At 37.4% G+C, this 18,551-nt stretch overlaps 1 protein-coding gene across 2 annotated transcripts in view; it reads right to left on the bottom strand.

Moving 5' to 3' along the window:
- Positions 1-18,551, bottom strand: part of SNX24 (sorting nexin 24) — an 89,686-nt gene that overhangs the window by 20,775 nt on the left and 50,360 nt on the right. For both annotated transcript variants that reach the window (XR_011699908.1, XM_071580180.1), the window contains exon 3: positions 14,134-14,238. Coding sequence is in view for 1 of the 2 variants with exons in the window: in XM_071580180.1 (XP_071436281.1) it covers positions 14,134-14,238 (105 nt within the window). In the remaining variant the exon portion in view is untranslated. The remainder of the gene's footprint in view (positions 1-14,133; positions 14,239-18,551) is intronic.

Raw genomic sequence — 18,551 nt, 5'->3', positions numbered from 1 at the left:
AACCTCTCCACATTCTTGTTATTAAAAGAGGGATTACTTCTCCAGGATGGAGAAGTGAGCTTGCAATTTAGCATGTTAACAGAAGCTAAATATCTATCTGTATTTCTGGTAAAAATTATCATAACATTAAAATAACTGGCAGAATGCCAAGCTGCTCTCTATAAATCTCATATTTCTGATGTCATTTCACAACTGGCAATTGCTTGATGTTCCTCACTCACAAACCAGAGAAATACTTACTATGGTCAGTAAACTCCATACTGGGGTTGAAAATGAGAATCATGGATTTATGAAACATGTATACTGGCATTTTGAGATAGCAATATTCTTTACTTTTATTATTCATTTGGACACAACTATTTGGTCTTTGGGTTTCCCATGCAAGAATTTGCAAAAAAGCTTGTGCTACACCCCTCCCTCCCAGTCGTTATTCTGACTCTAAAAGCCCTGGTTTACCATACAAGAAAGCCTTGGCCTCTGAAGCTAAGGTTAAATTGTTATTTAAGTCACATTTCTTGGTGCTTCAATGAAAAGACAGAACAGTACTATAACACTGTGGTACAGAGAGCTTAATCAGACCCTAGACTCCATTATGAACAAATGAAACTGAGTATGTCATTAGTGCAAGTATGTCTAAGGAAGGAGTGCCCCAAATTCAAAGCATTCTCTATTGACTCGCCAATGAGATGATCTTTAACCTATGACCATCGGAAGACAACACTATGACTGATATGTAGATTGAATAAACCAGTCAAAGAGACAAAATTAAATTTCAGGGGACAAAAACAAAACAAGAAATGGATGAAGATGGGTAGTTGAAAGAATCTGAAATAATCTACTATGCCATAAAGAGGGTAATATGGTAGTTATAACTAGTAAACATACTACAGGAAAAATAATTTACATGCCTCCAACTACACATTAACAAACTCAGCTTCTCCACCTGTCCCATCTCATGATGGGCTTCTGACTTCCTTGGTGAACATCACCACTTTGTAAAACTGGGCAAAAGCAATTGACCAAATGAGAGGAATTTTGATTTTCTTTTTTTTCCCGCCACACTAAATTTTGTTTGTCAGGTCTGGCTGCTGGACCTCTTCACAGACATGCTGTCTCTACTTTTACATGAATACTGTTCCTGAGTATCTGCATTGGACCACAGTTATCATGAGCCTCCTACAACATTATAGGCAAATTCACCACAAAACCCAGTAATCTTTATTTCCAATATTGCAAAAAAAGCCGAAATATATTATGCTATATCACTCCTGCAGTACATGTCCTCATGATTCCAGCATTTAAAGTTGGATAACTAATTCAGGTCACATAATTAAACCTGCCTGAATTTGAGTAATAATAAAAAAATCCACCTGTGAAGCAGGTAAGCACTATTGAATGGCATATAAATAGAGTATCATTACAAAACCACAAACTGCTGCTCAATCCTGAAGTTACACAACTGCTGCTGTTCAAAACTATTAGCACGTATCATTGGTTGAGTCCAAATACCCAGAGAAACATCTGATGGGATAATGTGGAGATGGTAGCTTAAATGCTGGCAAGATGCAAGATGTAGACTCTGAAGCCTGTGCATGGGCTTCACTCTGCTGTAATCTCCTGTGGCTTTATGAGTGCTTCTGAAATGTTATATGAGGAACCTTCTCCACTGAACCAGCTCACTTGGAGATCTGGTTGCCTTGACATTTGGAGAAACTAGAAGTTTCACTTGTTTAATCTCCTCTTGATTTCTGAAGTATATTTCGAATATACTTCAGAAGCCAGCATTACAGGGAAGCTGCTCGGAAAACCACAGTTACTCAGAATACAATTGTGATCTCCTAGTGACTCGGCAGGACACAAGGGACACAAATACCATAAATTACCTGTGTTCAAAGTGCTGTGTCTGTTAAAGCATGTATGTTCATGAGCTGATATGACACCACACTATTACAGTCATAAATGCTGAATTTCTCTAATGATGATGATATTCTAGAAATAAAAAATATGAAACTCAAAAAATGGAGGATGAACTCCCCCAGTTACACACACATAACTGGACTGACATTTTCTCAGAAGGTTTTATTGGGAAAGTTATCACTGACCTTTTCATTTTCCTCGAATAGACATACCCAGTGGGTTGCAACAGCATAAGAAATCAGATTTTTATCTAACCATTTTAAAACTGTAATTCTACAAAAGCAGACTCCAGCCACATTGCTGCTGTAAAGGCCAGAGATGCACCACACAAACTGACATTCTAAGAACAGTTTTAAAAGTTGTGGCAGCTGGTTATTTGTGCTGTCAATTTACGCAGCAATATAACTTACCTAACCAAGGTAGTTCTGTAAAAACTAACTTAGAAATTAGTCTCTTTAGTGTGAAACAGTTTATATGTATGCTCTCCTGCTTTCCTGATGAAGTACGTTACTCCAAAGCAGAATATACCCAACATGTATCAACAACAGTACCAACATATAATACTTTTTTGAACATATTACTACTCAGAGCCTCTAAGTTTATTTCAATATCTAAGGGGACAAAAGAGGCTTTCTCCTCAGGCTGATGCACACAGTTTCAAAAGGCAAAGGGTGAGAACTTAAGGATTTGAGAATCCTGGTGGTTTTTCTGTTTTGTCGTTAAGAGAAATACATGGAGGACTCACATGCAGAATGATGTTTACATCATATGGAGCAATGCAATTTAGCCTGCACAGACAGATGGAAGAAAGAAACACCAATCAAAAAGGTCTGCATACATATCACTAGGGACACCACCTTAAAGAGGAATCAAAATCCAGTGCACTAGGCTAAGTCTATATCAGACACAGGGGCTACTGATTGTTACCCTAAGCAAAGCACACTGAGAGATTACCAGATCTACAAACATAATGCTGTAGTATACACAGGGCTTTCTTATGCTTTAGATGCAATTGAAGTAAATTTTGCGATCGGCTCTGAATTGTAGGATCTGTGATATTCCCATGTCTTTTATTTCCATATCACAGATAAAATTTTCCTTTGTGCTTAGTGGCTACTCTCAACTCTATTTTGTTGCTTCAGTGCTTCTTTACTGCTTTATGTAAAATTTGCATTCATTGATAATGCTGGTTCACTCTGACTGTTATACTGAGCTTTGAACTAATTGCTCTCAATTAATCTGTTCCACTCTTTGATAGCTTATTTATCAGACTGGGAAAGATAGATTTAATGGTGCTTGCTGGAAACAAGTTTTTTAATTGGAAATACCTGAGTGCTTAGCTCACTTTGTGCTCTAGCAATTAAGGACAATTTGGAAAAGCGTTTTTCCCCCTACTATTGTCTCCTTGATTAGATATCCAAAGAAAAAGACAAAACAAATGACAACACCACCTAGCAATATTGGTTCAAATAAAAGCCCAGCAGCCAAATTACTTACTATGAGAAATGTGAACCATCCCCATCAATTCCAATGCTGTGTTACATTCATTTTGCTGTATCTCTGCCTCACAAGTAGGTAAATGGCAAAATTTCTTTCAAAATGCATAGCTCTATGCCTGCCTTTATACAATTATCCCTTTCCACAAATAAGCCAAATCAACAGAAGAAATTATTTTTCTTGATTAAGCTCCCACATTTCTCTTGGGATGAAACAAAACAAACAATTAATCTTTCCTTATTTGTTCTCAGAAGAACCTGCGTCCCTTAAATGTACGATAACCAGGGTACCTGTGGCAGGCAGTCGGCAGCAATTAGGCTTGTGCTGAAAACGAATGGACTAGAGTCAGAATGCCTAATCTGCTGAGAGTTTCTACAGGAGGGCAAGGTTAGACCAGGAAAATTCCCTTGCTGTGGAAATACTGTTAAAAAATTACCACCTGACTTCAGCATAATTAACAAGGTTTGGGAATTTATATGAACTGAGTAATTGAAAAGAATTAGCAAGAGATATATACATTAATCTTCACCAGTTACGACATGCCTAATGAAATTAAAGGTTCTACTTCATGCTTTGTTTCTGCAAAGTTTTTTCATCTGCAGAAGAAAAAGTGTATTAGATAAAGACAATGATAATGATGAGAAATTAGAAAGAAGAAACTGCACCACAAACCTCAATTTTTACATGAATACTTCTTGAAGATTTTCTTATATAGAATTCACAGTATTTATCATAAGCAACTCTACAAATAGTTTTTTATTTTAATGTCCATGTTTTAAAAGTCAGGGAAAACCCATACCAGAGTTATGAATTTAGGAATTATTTGGTAATGTGTATTTTTTTGTAAATGTACCTGTACAGAAATTCAAGTCTGTTTCAGTCAAGAAGTTCTACAATGAATGGCTTTAGTGCAAAACAAGCTTTTTTATACTTACATAAATCTATATTATATTTGGATTAGAGAGACAACAAGCAGGTGAAAAGAAAAATAAAGACAATCATTGGTGATGTGTGTGGAGATAGACAACATTAGAGAAGATAATAAGCATTTATTACTCTCCTTGGCTACCCACAAGCACAGGACCTTCTCCCCTTAGTTCATTCTGAAATCCTTCAGTGTATCTTTCAGAAAGGAGTGATGCAAGATTGCATAAATGCCAAGAAAAGGCAGCACACACACACATATCCATGGGAATTATATCTAATGCAGGATAGTCCAATTTGCAGCAGAACCAAAGAAGGCTCAGTGACCACCTTTCCACAACCTATCTGAGGAAGATTAGTCACTAGTTGTCTCCTCCTCTGCTCACCTCTCCCAGCTACTGACAAAAGCTCTTACTTCCTGCTTAAGCAGCCCTTCTTGCAAAGAATTTTTCTATTCCTATGCTTTTTTCTTTCAACAACTCTAAAGCGAAAGGTCTAGACTTATTTATTTCAGTATCTTTCTGGTAAAACCCTGTGATTAGTTCCACAGGTGGTTGTTTTTCTTTCCCTTCAGAACGGTCTATGCTAAATGATACAATGTTAGACAAAGTTATGGCACACTACAGTCAAGCTACACTATGTATAAGAATTTATTTAACGTTGGTTACATATGTAGCATGATCCTATACTCATTCCTCCCTCCAGAATGAGTTCTTCATCCAAAGTACAGAATGGTTGGTTCAGCATATACCCCATATTTTGTTTTCTTTCTCTGGCCTCCAAGTGTGGCCTGTGCCATATGTGCACATTCAAATCCTGCTGCAAAGACTTAACTGTTCAGTCCTTCATGAACTGGCCCTCATGTTCAACTGATAAGTGCGTAAAGAATATTAATGGTTGATCTTCACTCCTACAGAGTGTATGCAGAACAATACTACCAGATTGCATAAAATCAATGATTTGGAAATTGAGGTCTAAATTACACGCTACTGTACACTACTAAACAACCTTAACAAAACACACTGTGCTACAATACACAGGCAATAATAAAGTACTCTTTCACTAGAAAAAAAGTTTTTCCCTTCGTTGGTAATTCATGAAGTAACTTTATAGAATATTTTTTGAAGAAAAAGTCCCTAAGATTTAACTTGCCTTGAAAGTTCAATTTAAAAAAGGAACAGTAATATGTATACCAAAATATAAGAATTACCTTATGTAAACCAACACAGAATAGGAACTGAAACTGTGTTTAAAATGCTATAGATTGATTAAAAAGATGGGGGAAACTTGAGTCTTCCTACTCTAATTCAGGTGATAATAATAAGACTCTGCTGGAATTACAGTTCCCTCCTTCCTTCTTTGTTATAATGGACAAAAGGTTTTGACTTCCCTCTGCCTTCCCCAGAGAAGTTAAAACAAATCTGTTAAATAGTAAGGAAAAGCAAAATTTAATGCCTACACATCAAATGAAGAGCAGCATCCAGGATAAGGAAGGTAACAATTTTTTCTTTTATCATGGCTAAATGAAATAAGTATCTCATACTTTATATGGCTCTAGAAGGACTTACGGCTATTAGAATAGCTGGTCATCAGCAGATGATAGCAGTGCGCCAGCACCTGAGTTTTAATATCCCCAGTTCTGCTTTAGTGGACTGTGACTTCTTAGACAGATAATTTAATTTCTATCTCCCTTCTCTTAAAATATCTTACAGTTTTTCTGTGCATATGCCGGTCATGACAGAGACCATTTCTTACTGTACAGAAATGCACAATTAGGACAGTTTGATGTTCGTATTAACTTGTGCATAAGTACGTCGTACGATATCATTATGATACATGGTATAATGAAAAGAGAGCAAGCACTTAGATATGGTTTCTAAACCTATCATGACTTCCAATGTAAATTCTGCATTTAACTGTGTAAAGTTTATTTTGATAAGCTCTAAAATATAAGAGTACAATGAGGAAGAAGTTCATGTAGCACAATTCTATACAGCAAAACCAAACTGATTACTGAAGATGAAGAAAAAAAATATGAATTGTAAGTCACAACACAACAACACTTGAAAAGCAAAAAAAACCCAACCTCTTAAAACATAAACCAAGTAATTTTCTAAGCATGTTTGAAAAATGCTTCGAATATTTCTTCAGGAAACATCTCTGCAGACAAACAATCTTTATAAATGGCTCTCCTTTAAATTATCTACACGTTTATTTTGCTTCCCTGTTTTCTTTTGCTTTCTGCTTCCTCTTAACAAATATGCAATCCTGCATGTGTCAGGAACACTTCTTTAAAATCTACAGCCATCTGAAACCAGCTATGTATCTGTACCACCAAAGAAACACATATGCACAACAGAATCTTAAAAAAGCTGGTAGCAGCAATGATGGATTTAAGTTATTAACCGATCAAAAAAAGATGGATGGTGGTCTGCTTTTCTTAATCTACATCATCATCTAGATCTATTTAAAGATATGTGGTACACTAACAAACTTTGTTAAGGTTTCGATAAAATCAGTAGAATAATCTGCCCTGTTACATTGAGACTGTATCGATCAATAAAATCACTTGTACTAGGAAAGTACTGTTAAGTACTGACAATCCAAGCCATTCATATTATTTAACACTCTGCTCACAATCTTTAATGAGGACAAAGAACATTTTGTCTTTTTATACTTATCATACTATTGCTTTTAGAACTCCTCACAGGTACAATTCAACCTTGATTACTGCAGACTAAGTGGAACCAGAGAAGGAAGACACTGAATAATTTTGGATAATAGAATTTTCAATGTGATTAATAGAAGTGGGTGATTCAACAGACTTCCCATAAAACATCAGTTAAATCATATTTCAACAAATCAAACTTTCACTTGCAACTTTCTAACGCAAGACTCTTTCCAGTGTATTCATCTGCATTTAAATAAAACTGGTTTCCAGAAACAGCAATCAGGAAGATAAACATCTGTTCTGGACTTGATGGGATTTTTTTTTCTGCAAATAAGCCAATTTGGTCTTAAATTAGTTAGAAATGGATCCCAACAGTGAAGGTGCACATAGGACAAATGGAAGGAGTGCCTCTGCAGAAACCTTTGTGGTGCTTAATGAATGACATGAGGAAGTCTAAGTGATTTCTATCCAGCTCCTGCTCTCAGATATGGGGAATGATCAAACAGAAGCGTAGTGGGAAAAAACCCACAGGTCAGGCATGCACAGACTAAGGTGGAGAAAAACAAAAACAGGCCCATAATTTGCACAGATGTTTTATAGCTTAAAATTTCAACCTCTGAATTCAGCTTTTAAGTATATAACCAACTACCTCCCATGAGTAAAGCATTTAGTCTGAAAAGGCATTAGCTTTTACAAGTGGCTTTGCACAGTGGCATCTAACATGCATACCTCTTCATTTTACATATATACATATATATATATGAAGGATTCAACCATGTCTTCTCAGCCATTAGATTAACTCTTTTTCCTTTTACTGAAACAGAATACTGATACTGCTCATGATACATACAGGGATTGGTTCTTGAAAACACATTAATGTTTAAAGAAATCTAACAACCAGTTGAAACACAAGTATATTTAATTATTTTGTCTAATTATTTTAAGGATTATGTCCGAAATGTCATGACAGTTCAGACCAAAGATCCATTTAGCATTGTATCCTATATCCCAAAATGGCTCTAAATGGATACCAAGGATGACTATAAATAAGACTAATATATCAGATATTTTTCTTTGAAACTCTAGCAGCATCCAAAGTTATCTCCAGATAGAGAACCTTCTATGCTTGATACAAACTACTCTTACATAATCCTTTCCAGTCTTCAAATTGAACTAACTCAAAATTTTGCATTTACAACACCTTTTGGCAAATGGTACAGAGGTATATGGGAATAACTAAATGCTTGATACAGAATGCATTTCTGAGAATATAAAGGAAGAACAATTGTAATGAATATTAACACTGACAGAATGGATAAATGTGATGAATGTGAACTGCATAGAAAGAGAACATAAATAGCTGAATGATCAGTGAATAGTTCTAAGATCATTTTGCCATTGCATTTCCAGAAATAAAGAGCAACCAACTTGATTTATTTTTTATTGCGCCAAAGCAAACAAAAGTCTCACAAAAGTGCACATATTACACACAGAGATCTCAATACTTCTAAACAGCTCCAATGGCACCGGTTCAAAAACTGGTACCTCTACAGATGTTTTTTCTTCTTTTATTCTGAAAATGGTACATCAAGAACTGTTCCACTTAGAAAGCACTTACAGATTCCTTCTGATCCTACAGAGCTATGCCACCTTCAAACAAGTCACAAATCAAGATCTCCCTGTTATTATATGAAAGTCCTAGTTTTTGTTCTGCCTAGCAGAGCTCAGGATAACTTGTATGTACTACTGTGGACTATTTTTTCCTTCACTTCACAAAGAGAAGAGAAAACAGTGAAAAACCATGTATATCACTAAGGATTTCTTTTCCCCACTTTCTGATCCTACCCTAGACAAGAGGGCTGTGAAGCAGGATTTCAGCTACAGTTGCAGAACAGGAGTATTAGGCCACTGAAAGGCAAACCTCTAGCACACACACTCTGTGGAGTACTTTCAGACTGGCATCAGGAGTCAAAATGGCTCCTCTTAGACCAGAGACATCTGCAGCCTTCTTGACAATGGACAAAGGTATAAACAGCTAAGTTTGCATTTCTTCTTGTCACCCACAAGGTGACTGAGAAAAATCTTTTTCTTCACAATGAGATAAAACCCCCCAAGAAATCAAGTTAACTCAGTCTCCAGAATGGTTCCAAAAAGAGGCAATGACTGACACTCAAGGAAAGCACAGGATTCTTATCCTCAGTTGCAATAAGAAATACTGTACTAGTTCCAAAATGCTCTGCAACAGTTTCCAAATCAACAAAAAAGATTCTCTCAGTATTTTTAATTGAATCTAAAACCTTTATGAAGCAACATCACAAAACTAGATCAATCCAAAAGAAAATAGTACAAAGTTTTGTTCATATCCACTGTCCAGCCAGAAAAGGCTATTTATTTATTTACTTGAACATTACTAAAAAGAATTCTGTATCAATGCCTATTGAAGTAATTAAAGAAAATCACCATGGCCCATGAAGAAATGACACTCTGGGCCAAATATTCTGTATAATAGTTTTTCTTCTCCAGCCACTAACTACAGAAATAGCCCACTTGTCTTCATTTTTTTTTTCAGTTGCTGTTGAACTGTTCCCTGAAAAAGAGTACGAAAATACAACATAATAATGGCTGCTTTTCTTTCTATTTCTGATGAACTTACTTGCAAAGCAAGTACACCATTATTCATTACTCCATTCACTGTTTTCCTAACTCCACCCTGCTGGAAACTAAGACAGCTGAGAAGTATAGGATTGGATTCTAAGTTCTTAAGAGTGAAATCATAACAGATATGGTTTTACTTATATTTTTCAGGAAGGATTGGTAGTTAAAATATTTTTAAAGAGAATTGCATTTTGAAGAATACTGAAGTATAGGTCAAAGTGCTACTCAGATTTCCAGATTATTTCCTTAAATGGAAAACAAAACTCTAGTCCAGTTTCATAAACGCCGTAATTTATTTTTAAGATTTGGATTCCTGAAACTGCTGGAATGCTCAAGTTCATCAAGCCTTCACATCTCACAGCCAAGCAGTACTTTAACCAATCTTATCACCAGGAATCAGGACTGCTCTCTTTGTATAAAGTTCAAGGATAAATAAAAGGCAAGTTTGTTTTCTTGACCTCGGCCAAGAGAGAAATATTAGCTCTACATATTAACTCTGCTTAGAGACATATGTACATACAGACCCTACATACATACAAAGCACTTCAGACGGTCTACAACACTGTTTTACATTAGAGCCTTGCCAGTCGCAAGAAGAATTTCTTCAGGTCGCCCAGACTACGTGAAACGAGTTACTATCTTGAAGCTCATAAAAAATATGGGCCTCCTTCAAAATCTGTCTCTATAAGCAAATAATTTCAGTGAAGACTAGCAGCAGCAACACTGTGTCATGCTATGGTGAGGGTGCCACTTCACAGTGAATTCTGTTAACGATGCCTGTTATCTTGTTGGACTGATGATATCAGCAAATGATGAGATTTCTTCTGCCCAAGGGGGCTAGAAAATATCTATTCTATTGAACTTTAAAAGGCAGACCTGTCAAAGGCCAAGTCCCTGGGGCAGACAGACTGGATGGCAATAACATCCAGTGTCAGCTTACTGGGACAAGGATATGACCTAACTTCAAATCAGTAGAAAGCAGGTGGCTAGATCAAATTCTTCCCCATTAACAATTCACTGGAAATAAGCTCTGTAAAAACTGCTCCTCCAAGAGTGCATCATATGAAATCTATTTGTAACAAATACTGATCCGATTGACAATAGAGCTGCTTCGATAACCAATTTGATAAGGTCCCTCCAGTGCCACCCTTAGGAATCCCAACCATGTCTTCAATGCCCAAAATAAACTCCCAACTACCTGTTCACTTGGTCCATCCACAAGATGATTTACTGAAATTGTACAAAGTAACTGTGGAAGAGGGAGCTTTTTGCAGGATTTATTTCTCCTCTAAATACTCTTCCAAAACACATTCTATTTCTGTATTGCTTTGTGATAAACAGTCTCTCCAAGATTATTTAGTGTATGAAAAAAACCCTGGACAACCACTCACCATTCAGAAGCTACAATGCTAATTATCTGCTCTGTCATTTCCCACACTTACCTTCAGCTTCAGCTACTCTCAAGCAAACTTATTTCTCCATGTTCACTACTATCAGGAGTTACAGACTTTCAGTCCATCTGGAAGCCCTTCTCAAATTATAGGCTCCTTATACAATCAGCTACTTAAAATCTGTACCTTCTACCTTTCGTCAACACCAAACTCTTCAGGAAAAACATCAAGAGAAGATACTTCGAACCATAAACAAATTTTATCTAAGTTCTAATCTTGCTGAAATCTAGAAGTACAATCACAGATTTTTATCAGCAGTAGCATAACCCAGTGATTTATTTTACAAATTATAAATCAAAACCACCTGCACTCTCATCTCTGCAGCATTGCAAGCTACAAGCTTAAATACACAAGTAACTATAAAGTTACCCAGCTGATCGCCATCACTGGGTAATTAGCTGGTTTAGTGCTACTCCATGTCAGTAACAGGCATTTTGAGATTTATAGAAGAGACTAAGGGGAGACCTCATTGCAGTCTTGAGCACCTCACGAGGGGAAGCAGGGGAGCATTTCTTCACTCCTGTGACCAGTGACAGGACTCAAGAAAATGGCACGAAGCTGAGTCAGGAGAGGTTTAGGCTGGATATCAGGAAAAGGTTCTTCACCCAAAGGGTGGTTGGGCACTGGAACAGTATTCCCAGGGAAGTGGTCACAGCAAGCCTGACAGAGTTCAAGAAGTATTTGGACAGTGCTCTCAGATACATGGTGTGACTCTTGGGGATGTTCCATGCTGGGCTAAGAGTTGGACTCTATGATCCTTGTGGGTCCTTTCCAACTCAGGATATTCTCTGAGTCTATGATTTTCTTAATTTAGGTCCTAAGCTCAATTTAAGTCCTATGTGCTGTAGTTTAAGATGATGCACATACACATTTATCATGGTCAGTAGAAGAGCAATAGCTTATTCCTTCATACTAATTCACTTGAATGTCTGAGGCTGTACTCTGTCATTCACTTATCTTTGCATCTGTTTCCTCATCAATAAATTAAACACAATTCTTTTTTCCTCTTGTCAGTCACTTGACTGTTCTCAGTATTCATAAGGGCTCTGTATAGCAGTGGAAATGCTATGCCTATTAGTGCTTCTGGTCAATTGTTTCACAGTACTAAAAACAAAAGTTGTAAATTCCAGTAAAACTTGTAAAATATGAAAGTCACATAAAACTAGTCCAGATAAATCCATCTTTCCCAATTCCATGAAAATTGGTCTACTATAACAAGAAAAAATCCCTACTCAATCTTTTAAAAATATAAGTAACATAAATAATTTGATGAATATTAGCAGGCAGTGGACACTGACAAATTTAAGAAAATTACTCTTAGTATCTTACAATTTAACAATATTTGGTTTATTAATAATTTTTCTATTCCTCAGAAAAATGTAATGAAATGTTTCTGAGCTCCTGTCCATCCACTCCAAGAAACAAACAACCTGTGTTGAAAGGATTTAAAAGGGCGGTCTCATCATGAAAAGGTCACAAAGAAGTAACAAGGTCCTGGCAATGCAGCACCTTCTGGCTTAGATAGGGGAATGTCTTGCTTTTTTTACTACTTGGTAAAGACTGATTCAACAAGTCTCATTCTACATCAAAATTTTTATCTGTATTTAACTATAGAAGACTACTTTATTAAAAATATATTAAGAACCCAACATGATTAGACCATGTCAGGTACAGGATGTATTTGACAGTTATCTGCATGGCATGTTACCTCTTGCCTGTACAGGTTTTCAGAGTGTAAAATTCAACAGTAAGAAATGGAAACATTGCACAAAAAATTCTTTGAATGTGATGTCTGTCTAATTGCTCAATCTTTGCATGAGGTTCTGGCTGGTTTTATAAAAACACTTAATGACTGTCATGGCTTCATAACAGTTTATCAGCTGAACAAGTAGCTGGTTACTGGTACCACCACTGACTGGTGACAGTAGTAGCCAAACTGCTCTTCCAGAATAACTCTCAGTAGTATCACCTGAAAGTATGTTTGCAGTATTTTACATACATGGTGTTAAATTAAAAACTGATCATGTGTTCTGAAATCATAGCCCATTCCTACACTATGTCTTGGAAAATGCTTGGCACTATTAAAAATGTCTGATAACTGAAAATCTTAGAATGAACTTTTCATTGTCTAAAACAAAGCTCTAAATATTTAAAAGTAAAAATTTTGCTGATGCTTAGTTCTGCTTTCTGTTAGCAGACACAGAAATTAATGACTCTTACAAAAATATCAATGATTTTTCTTCTTTTTTAATTAGTATGCACATTAGTATGGATATGAGCTAGAGGGTTGTCTTGTTTTAAACAGATGATGTCCAGCAGTCCCTCCCAACCTAAAGCATTGCATGTTCCTATGACAGCCAGTGGTGATAGAAGAGAGGATGAGTTAATTAAATGTACAGGATAGCACAAGTACCCGAGCTGACCAATTCTTCCAGCAGGGGGAAATGTTCTTTTACAGTTCATCAGCAATTAAAGCTATAACCAAATTACCTCTGTATCTTTTGAACAAAATCAGCTGCATAAGACAAATTGGTACACTGGTGCCTTGGGTGTAAGACATTATGTCCAAAACAAAGTTGTATGAAAATCAGAAAAAAAAATTAAAATTAACTGAAAATGGCTGATGTGAGTAAAAATAGAATATTGTCACTCTTTTATTCCTCCTAAAACAATTGTTTTGAACCACACAATTTCTGTGATCCCCTTCAATAAAACAGGACTCGCACTACTACAGCTGCAGGTGCAGTTAACTGGGAACATGTTTGGATAACACCTTCATCTGGCTTTGTTACCAGAAAAACAGCAGTGAAACTACACCACAAGGCATTTTTCAAAGCAATGACGGTGACAATAGAAATTCTATTTATTAAAAATAGATGGAATTTATTACTGAATATTCATTCCCATCTCTAAAATTGCCCATCAGTAAAGCATCATAATTCACCTTCTAATGCTTTGGATGCTACCACTCTGGAAATAGATGTACTTTTACTTTAACAGGGCTGCGAGATGACCCACCTGCAGGTATAACTCCAAGCCTTGTCGTCGCTGCTCCAGGACCTTGGGGACCCAGTTTCTTACATGCTTTGAAGGGATCTCTGGAGTTCTTATGAACTTCTTGAGCTGCAAACAAAAGGAAACGCAGATAGAAATTAAACATGTTTATGTTAGATATGAGGCAATATAGGTGAAATAACCATGCATGAAGGACAACAGCATGGAAACAAAGTTACTCACTATCAGTTCCCTGAAGTAACAGCAGACATCATACTTTTACACTGCAGTTAAAAATCTCCACATCTAGTTGCCCTGGGCAGTGAAGAGGAACTCTATTAAGAAGTTGTTGGGACTGACAGTCTGACAATAAAATGGCAACAACTACATGAGAATACTTGAAATCTGAGCTCCCCATTAGTTAACAGGGGTTGTTGATTCCACTATCTTGCTAAGGATAGTGACAACACACCATGACAACTTCTAAGTCCAGATTTAGGCAACTGTGACCAGGTGTGAGAAGCATAGGCACTAGAGCTAACCATTTCTGTGGAGAGCTGGTAAACAAGAGAGCAAAATACCTGTGCTTTCAAACTGCACCAACAGATTGACAGTCTGTGTTTAATAACTAATACAGAGAAACAGCAAGGTTGCCACCACATATATGTCAAAGACAGCTCCATAACTATTCCTCTACAGATACCCACAGGGATTTCTATAAATAGGCATACATATGATGTATACAGACACAAACATACAACCTGATAACACTAAAAATCCTCTAGCTGGAGAAACATATTTTTTCAAAACCAAAAAAAATATTAATGCTTTCCTTAAAAGTACAAAGCAAAAGTAGTAACTGAAATAGACTCCACTGCATTTTAATAGAAGGTGGCATTAGACATTCTTTCTGTTGGATATTGCCTTTGAGTAAATCTGAGGCAAAGAATGCAAGGAAAGAAACTCAAAATTGACTTTGACATGCATACCCATGGGAGACTAAGAATTTACATTTCATCTTTGAGCTTGCTGAGATGTCACTATAGGAAAAAGCAGTGGCAACATATCAATGTCTCCACAATCACAAGTATTGAAGCTGCAGCAGGGAAACCTCAATTGCTCTGGAAACATCTTGCAACTTCCTTATTTCTAAACAGTGCTAAATTACAATGAAAAGTGAAGTGAGAAAAACAACACTCCAACATAAAACTCCAAACCCATGTACTTTTACTGACTGATCTTAAAGACAGAATATAAGCCACTATTTTCCCCTCTAAATTGATCGAGGATGTTGAAGAAACTATGGCCTTTGCTGTTGTGAACTATGACAGCACCTGTAGATCAGTAACAAATGAGGAGAATGTTCCAGATGAGTGGACACAAATCTGATACTATACAAGGATCCAACAAGACCTAGCTGCTTATAAGATAAATACTCTGTGGCTGGGGACTCAGCAGATGATTTACAATCCTTTTATGCTCTGTGGCCCTGTTATACATAAAGCATTCAAAAACAATTCCTTAATGTACAAGTATAGGTACTGTATGTTGGTATAAAGCCCATAGAGATGTACAAAGAATATATTAAAAACCCGCCTTCCTTGTGCTTACCATAATCCAATAATATATATTCCTACGATAATTATAACGATGTTAAAGAATATTAAGCAAAACTACTTTTACATTAGCTTGATGATTCAGACTTGCCCCTGCACAACAAATATGTATCTGAGGACAACTATTGCCTATAATACCTTCCTGTCCATGATACTGACCTAAGGCCTGTTGCCATACTGTAGTCTCTTTTTCCTGAAAGACCTAAAGATGGCTTAAATTATCAAGTGAAGAATTACTTGTCCAACTGTGAAAAGTCAATATGATTTTGAGTGTATACTAATTATTCTAAAATTGTAAACAAATTGCAAAAAAAAAAAAAGACTAATAAAACTGCAGATTTCACTGCAGTATTTGTAACACTGTCACCTTCTAGCATTTTTGTACTTAAAAAGAACTACCAATACTTAAAAGCATATGGGAAAAGAAGTATAAAAAGATGTTGGGATAAAGATGAACAAATGGCTGTATTTTCGACTGTTACACAGGTAGAAAGAATTTAATTATTTCTACAAATTCCCTCCATATGAGAATAATAATACTTTTTTAATACTGTAATGTGAGTGTTGCATAGCCTGAAAGGTAAGGTTTGTTGTTTATAATCAGGGCAAAGTATAATGACCAATGAAAACTAGTTCAAAGAAGGCAAGAGCCATGGATGGTTTCTGTCAAGGGAATAATTTGTACTCCTGGTGTAACATGGTAGTCTGAAAAGTTTTTAAACCTTTTCTGCTACAGACAGATTGAACAGGAAGCAGGGCTTCACTGTTTTACACAACTGGAGCCTACAAAAGATTGAACCCAGTATGTATGCAAATCCACACATATTCTTGGAAACAGCTTTGTTTAAATAAAAGAAACATTAAAACCAAACCAAACCAAACCCAGAAAAAACAACCAACCAAAAAAACCCTCAAACAAACCCAAAACCAACAACCACCTCCCCCCTGCAAAAAAAACTCCAAACCCCACACTGTTTTGCATTCTGATGAATGAATAATGACTCATATGAGCAACTGAGTCCTCCTTCCTCCATGCCAGTGAAGCACGCCCTTCTCCAACAAAAGGCACAACCTCCCTATCAATCTCTATGCCAGTTTTGTACCACAGTTGCTCTCTACAGAAGCTTTGTTTCTTCTACAGACTACAGACATCTCCAGCACTAAGGACATCTTGAATATGTAATAAGTCTAAAGAGCCCTTTCCAACTGTCACATACTCACAGCAATTTAGAATGAAACTTTTATTTTAAATTAAAGAAGAAAGGAACAAATTGGCTTGCTGAAAGCAAACTGATGCAAGTTCTTTCTCCAGGATTTCTGCAACACTTAAAGCACTCAAGAGAGGTTCACAGCACAAGCTGTTCAATCATAACTACTGAAATTTTACTGCAATTTCAAAAGACTTACGAGAAAGGTGTATTGTTGCCAAAATACCTTGGATGCTTTGCATCTGTACAGGGAACAAGTAAGAAAGTCTCTATCCATTTGCAGAGTATCATAAACAAACAGCAAGTGGATGAGTAGATGAAACAAACTGAAGAGTGGTGCAAAGTGCCTGGTTAAAAGACCTGTTTTTCAGGTTTGTTTCTTTAGCTGCTATTTCTTGAGAGAGAGAAAAGGAGCATCATTTATGGTTTTTCTGGTGTTCTAAGGAGAAATCTTTGGAAGAGAAATTACTGCAGAGGAAGTAGTGTACAGGAAGACAAGTCTGACAGCAAGATTGCAGTCATTCATGCCTTTTATGTGGAGCAATTGTGCAACTCCAGAAATTACAGTGAAGTTAGACAACTGCTGCTCTGTCTGCCTCGATAGCTGGAAGGAGGCCAGTTATGTGATGCCGTGCCTCCACCAGTTCTGCTACCTGTTCACCCTGCAACCGCCTGAGAACAAGCCTGAGTGCCCCCTCTGCAAGAAATGATACTGTCAGCCCTGTAATTGGTGCAGGAAGGTGACTATGTGGAATAAGTCATCACACCATCTATGATATGACCAAGAGTCCCCTGCCAGGCAGGAGCTGCAAGATATCCACCTGCCCATGACTTCCATCATCCTAGAGCACTGCAAAGGTGGCCTGCACAAGGAGTGCCAGTGCCCTCAAGCCAGATGAACCATGCAATGCTCCTCTAGACACTGCAGTCCTGGATCCATCGGGAGACAAAGATATTTGGCACCATTTGGTAGTCATGGTGCAGGAAACCATCACAACCATCCCCACGAATCACAGGATGCATGCAGAGGTGCTGGGCAGGATGCTGGGGCTGCCCCTCCAAACCTGCACAAACAGGCAATAGCATGCACATGTCACTGCAACACAGCAGCAGAAAGGCCACCTCCTCCACTGCTGTTGGTGGAGTCCTGGCAGCCAACCCTCAGCTTGCATTGCCATCACTGAAGAACCCCAGAAAGAGCTAGGTGAGGTTATGCCCAGGCCCGGCATTTCAAGAAGCAGTAAACACTCCCCTGAGGGCCCACACCGAACTGTGAAGAGAAGGGAAAGAGAGCCCCAAGCCCTTTCCAGAAAACAAGAGGCCAGCACCGTGTCAGTGATGCTGGAAGGTGCCCTGGCACATGGCTAAATCAGGACTGGGCCATCAGCCGGGGCATGTGGCAGCTCTCAAAGGCTAGCAGCCCCAACTATCCAAATTAACTAAATTCATAAAAACAACAGGAAAAGTCTCAGTGTTGCTAACCGTGCAGGTGGCATTGCTATCCTCTACTTTTTTTGTCAGGCAGGATGGGACATTAATGCTGATGGGACTTTCTGCTCATGGCGTGTACTGTTCCATTGTTCCCCTAAAGGCAAATACTGTGCAGCTCCAGACCTGC

This window comes from Pithys albifrons, chromosome Z (genome assembly GCF_047495875.1).
Source record: "Pithys albifrons albifrons isolate INPA30051 chromosome Z, PitAlb_v1, whole genome shotgun sequence".
Taxonomy (NCBI): Eukaryota; Metazoa; Chordata; class Aves; order Passeriformes; family Thamnophilidae; genus Pithys; species Pithys albifrons.
Note: the sequence above shows the minus strand (reverse complement) of the source record. Positions and strands in the feature narration are given on the sequence as shown.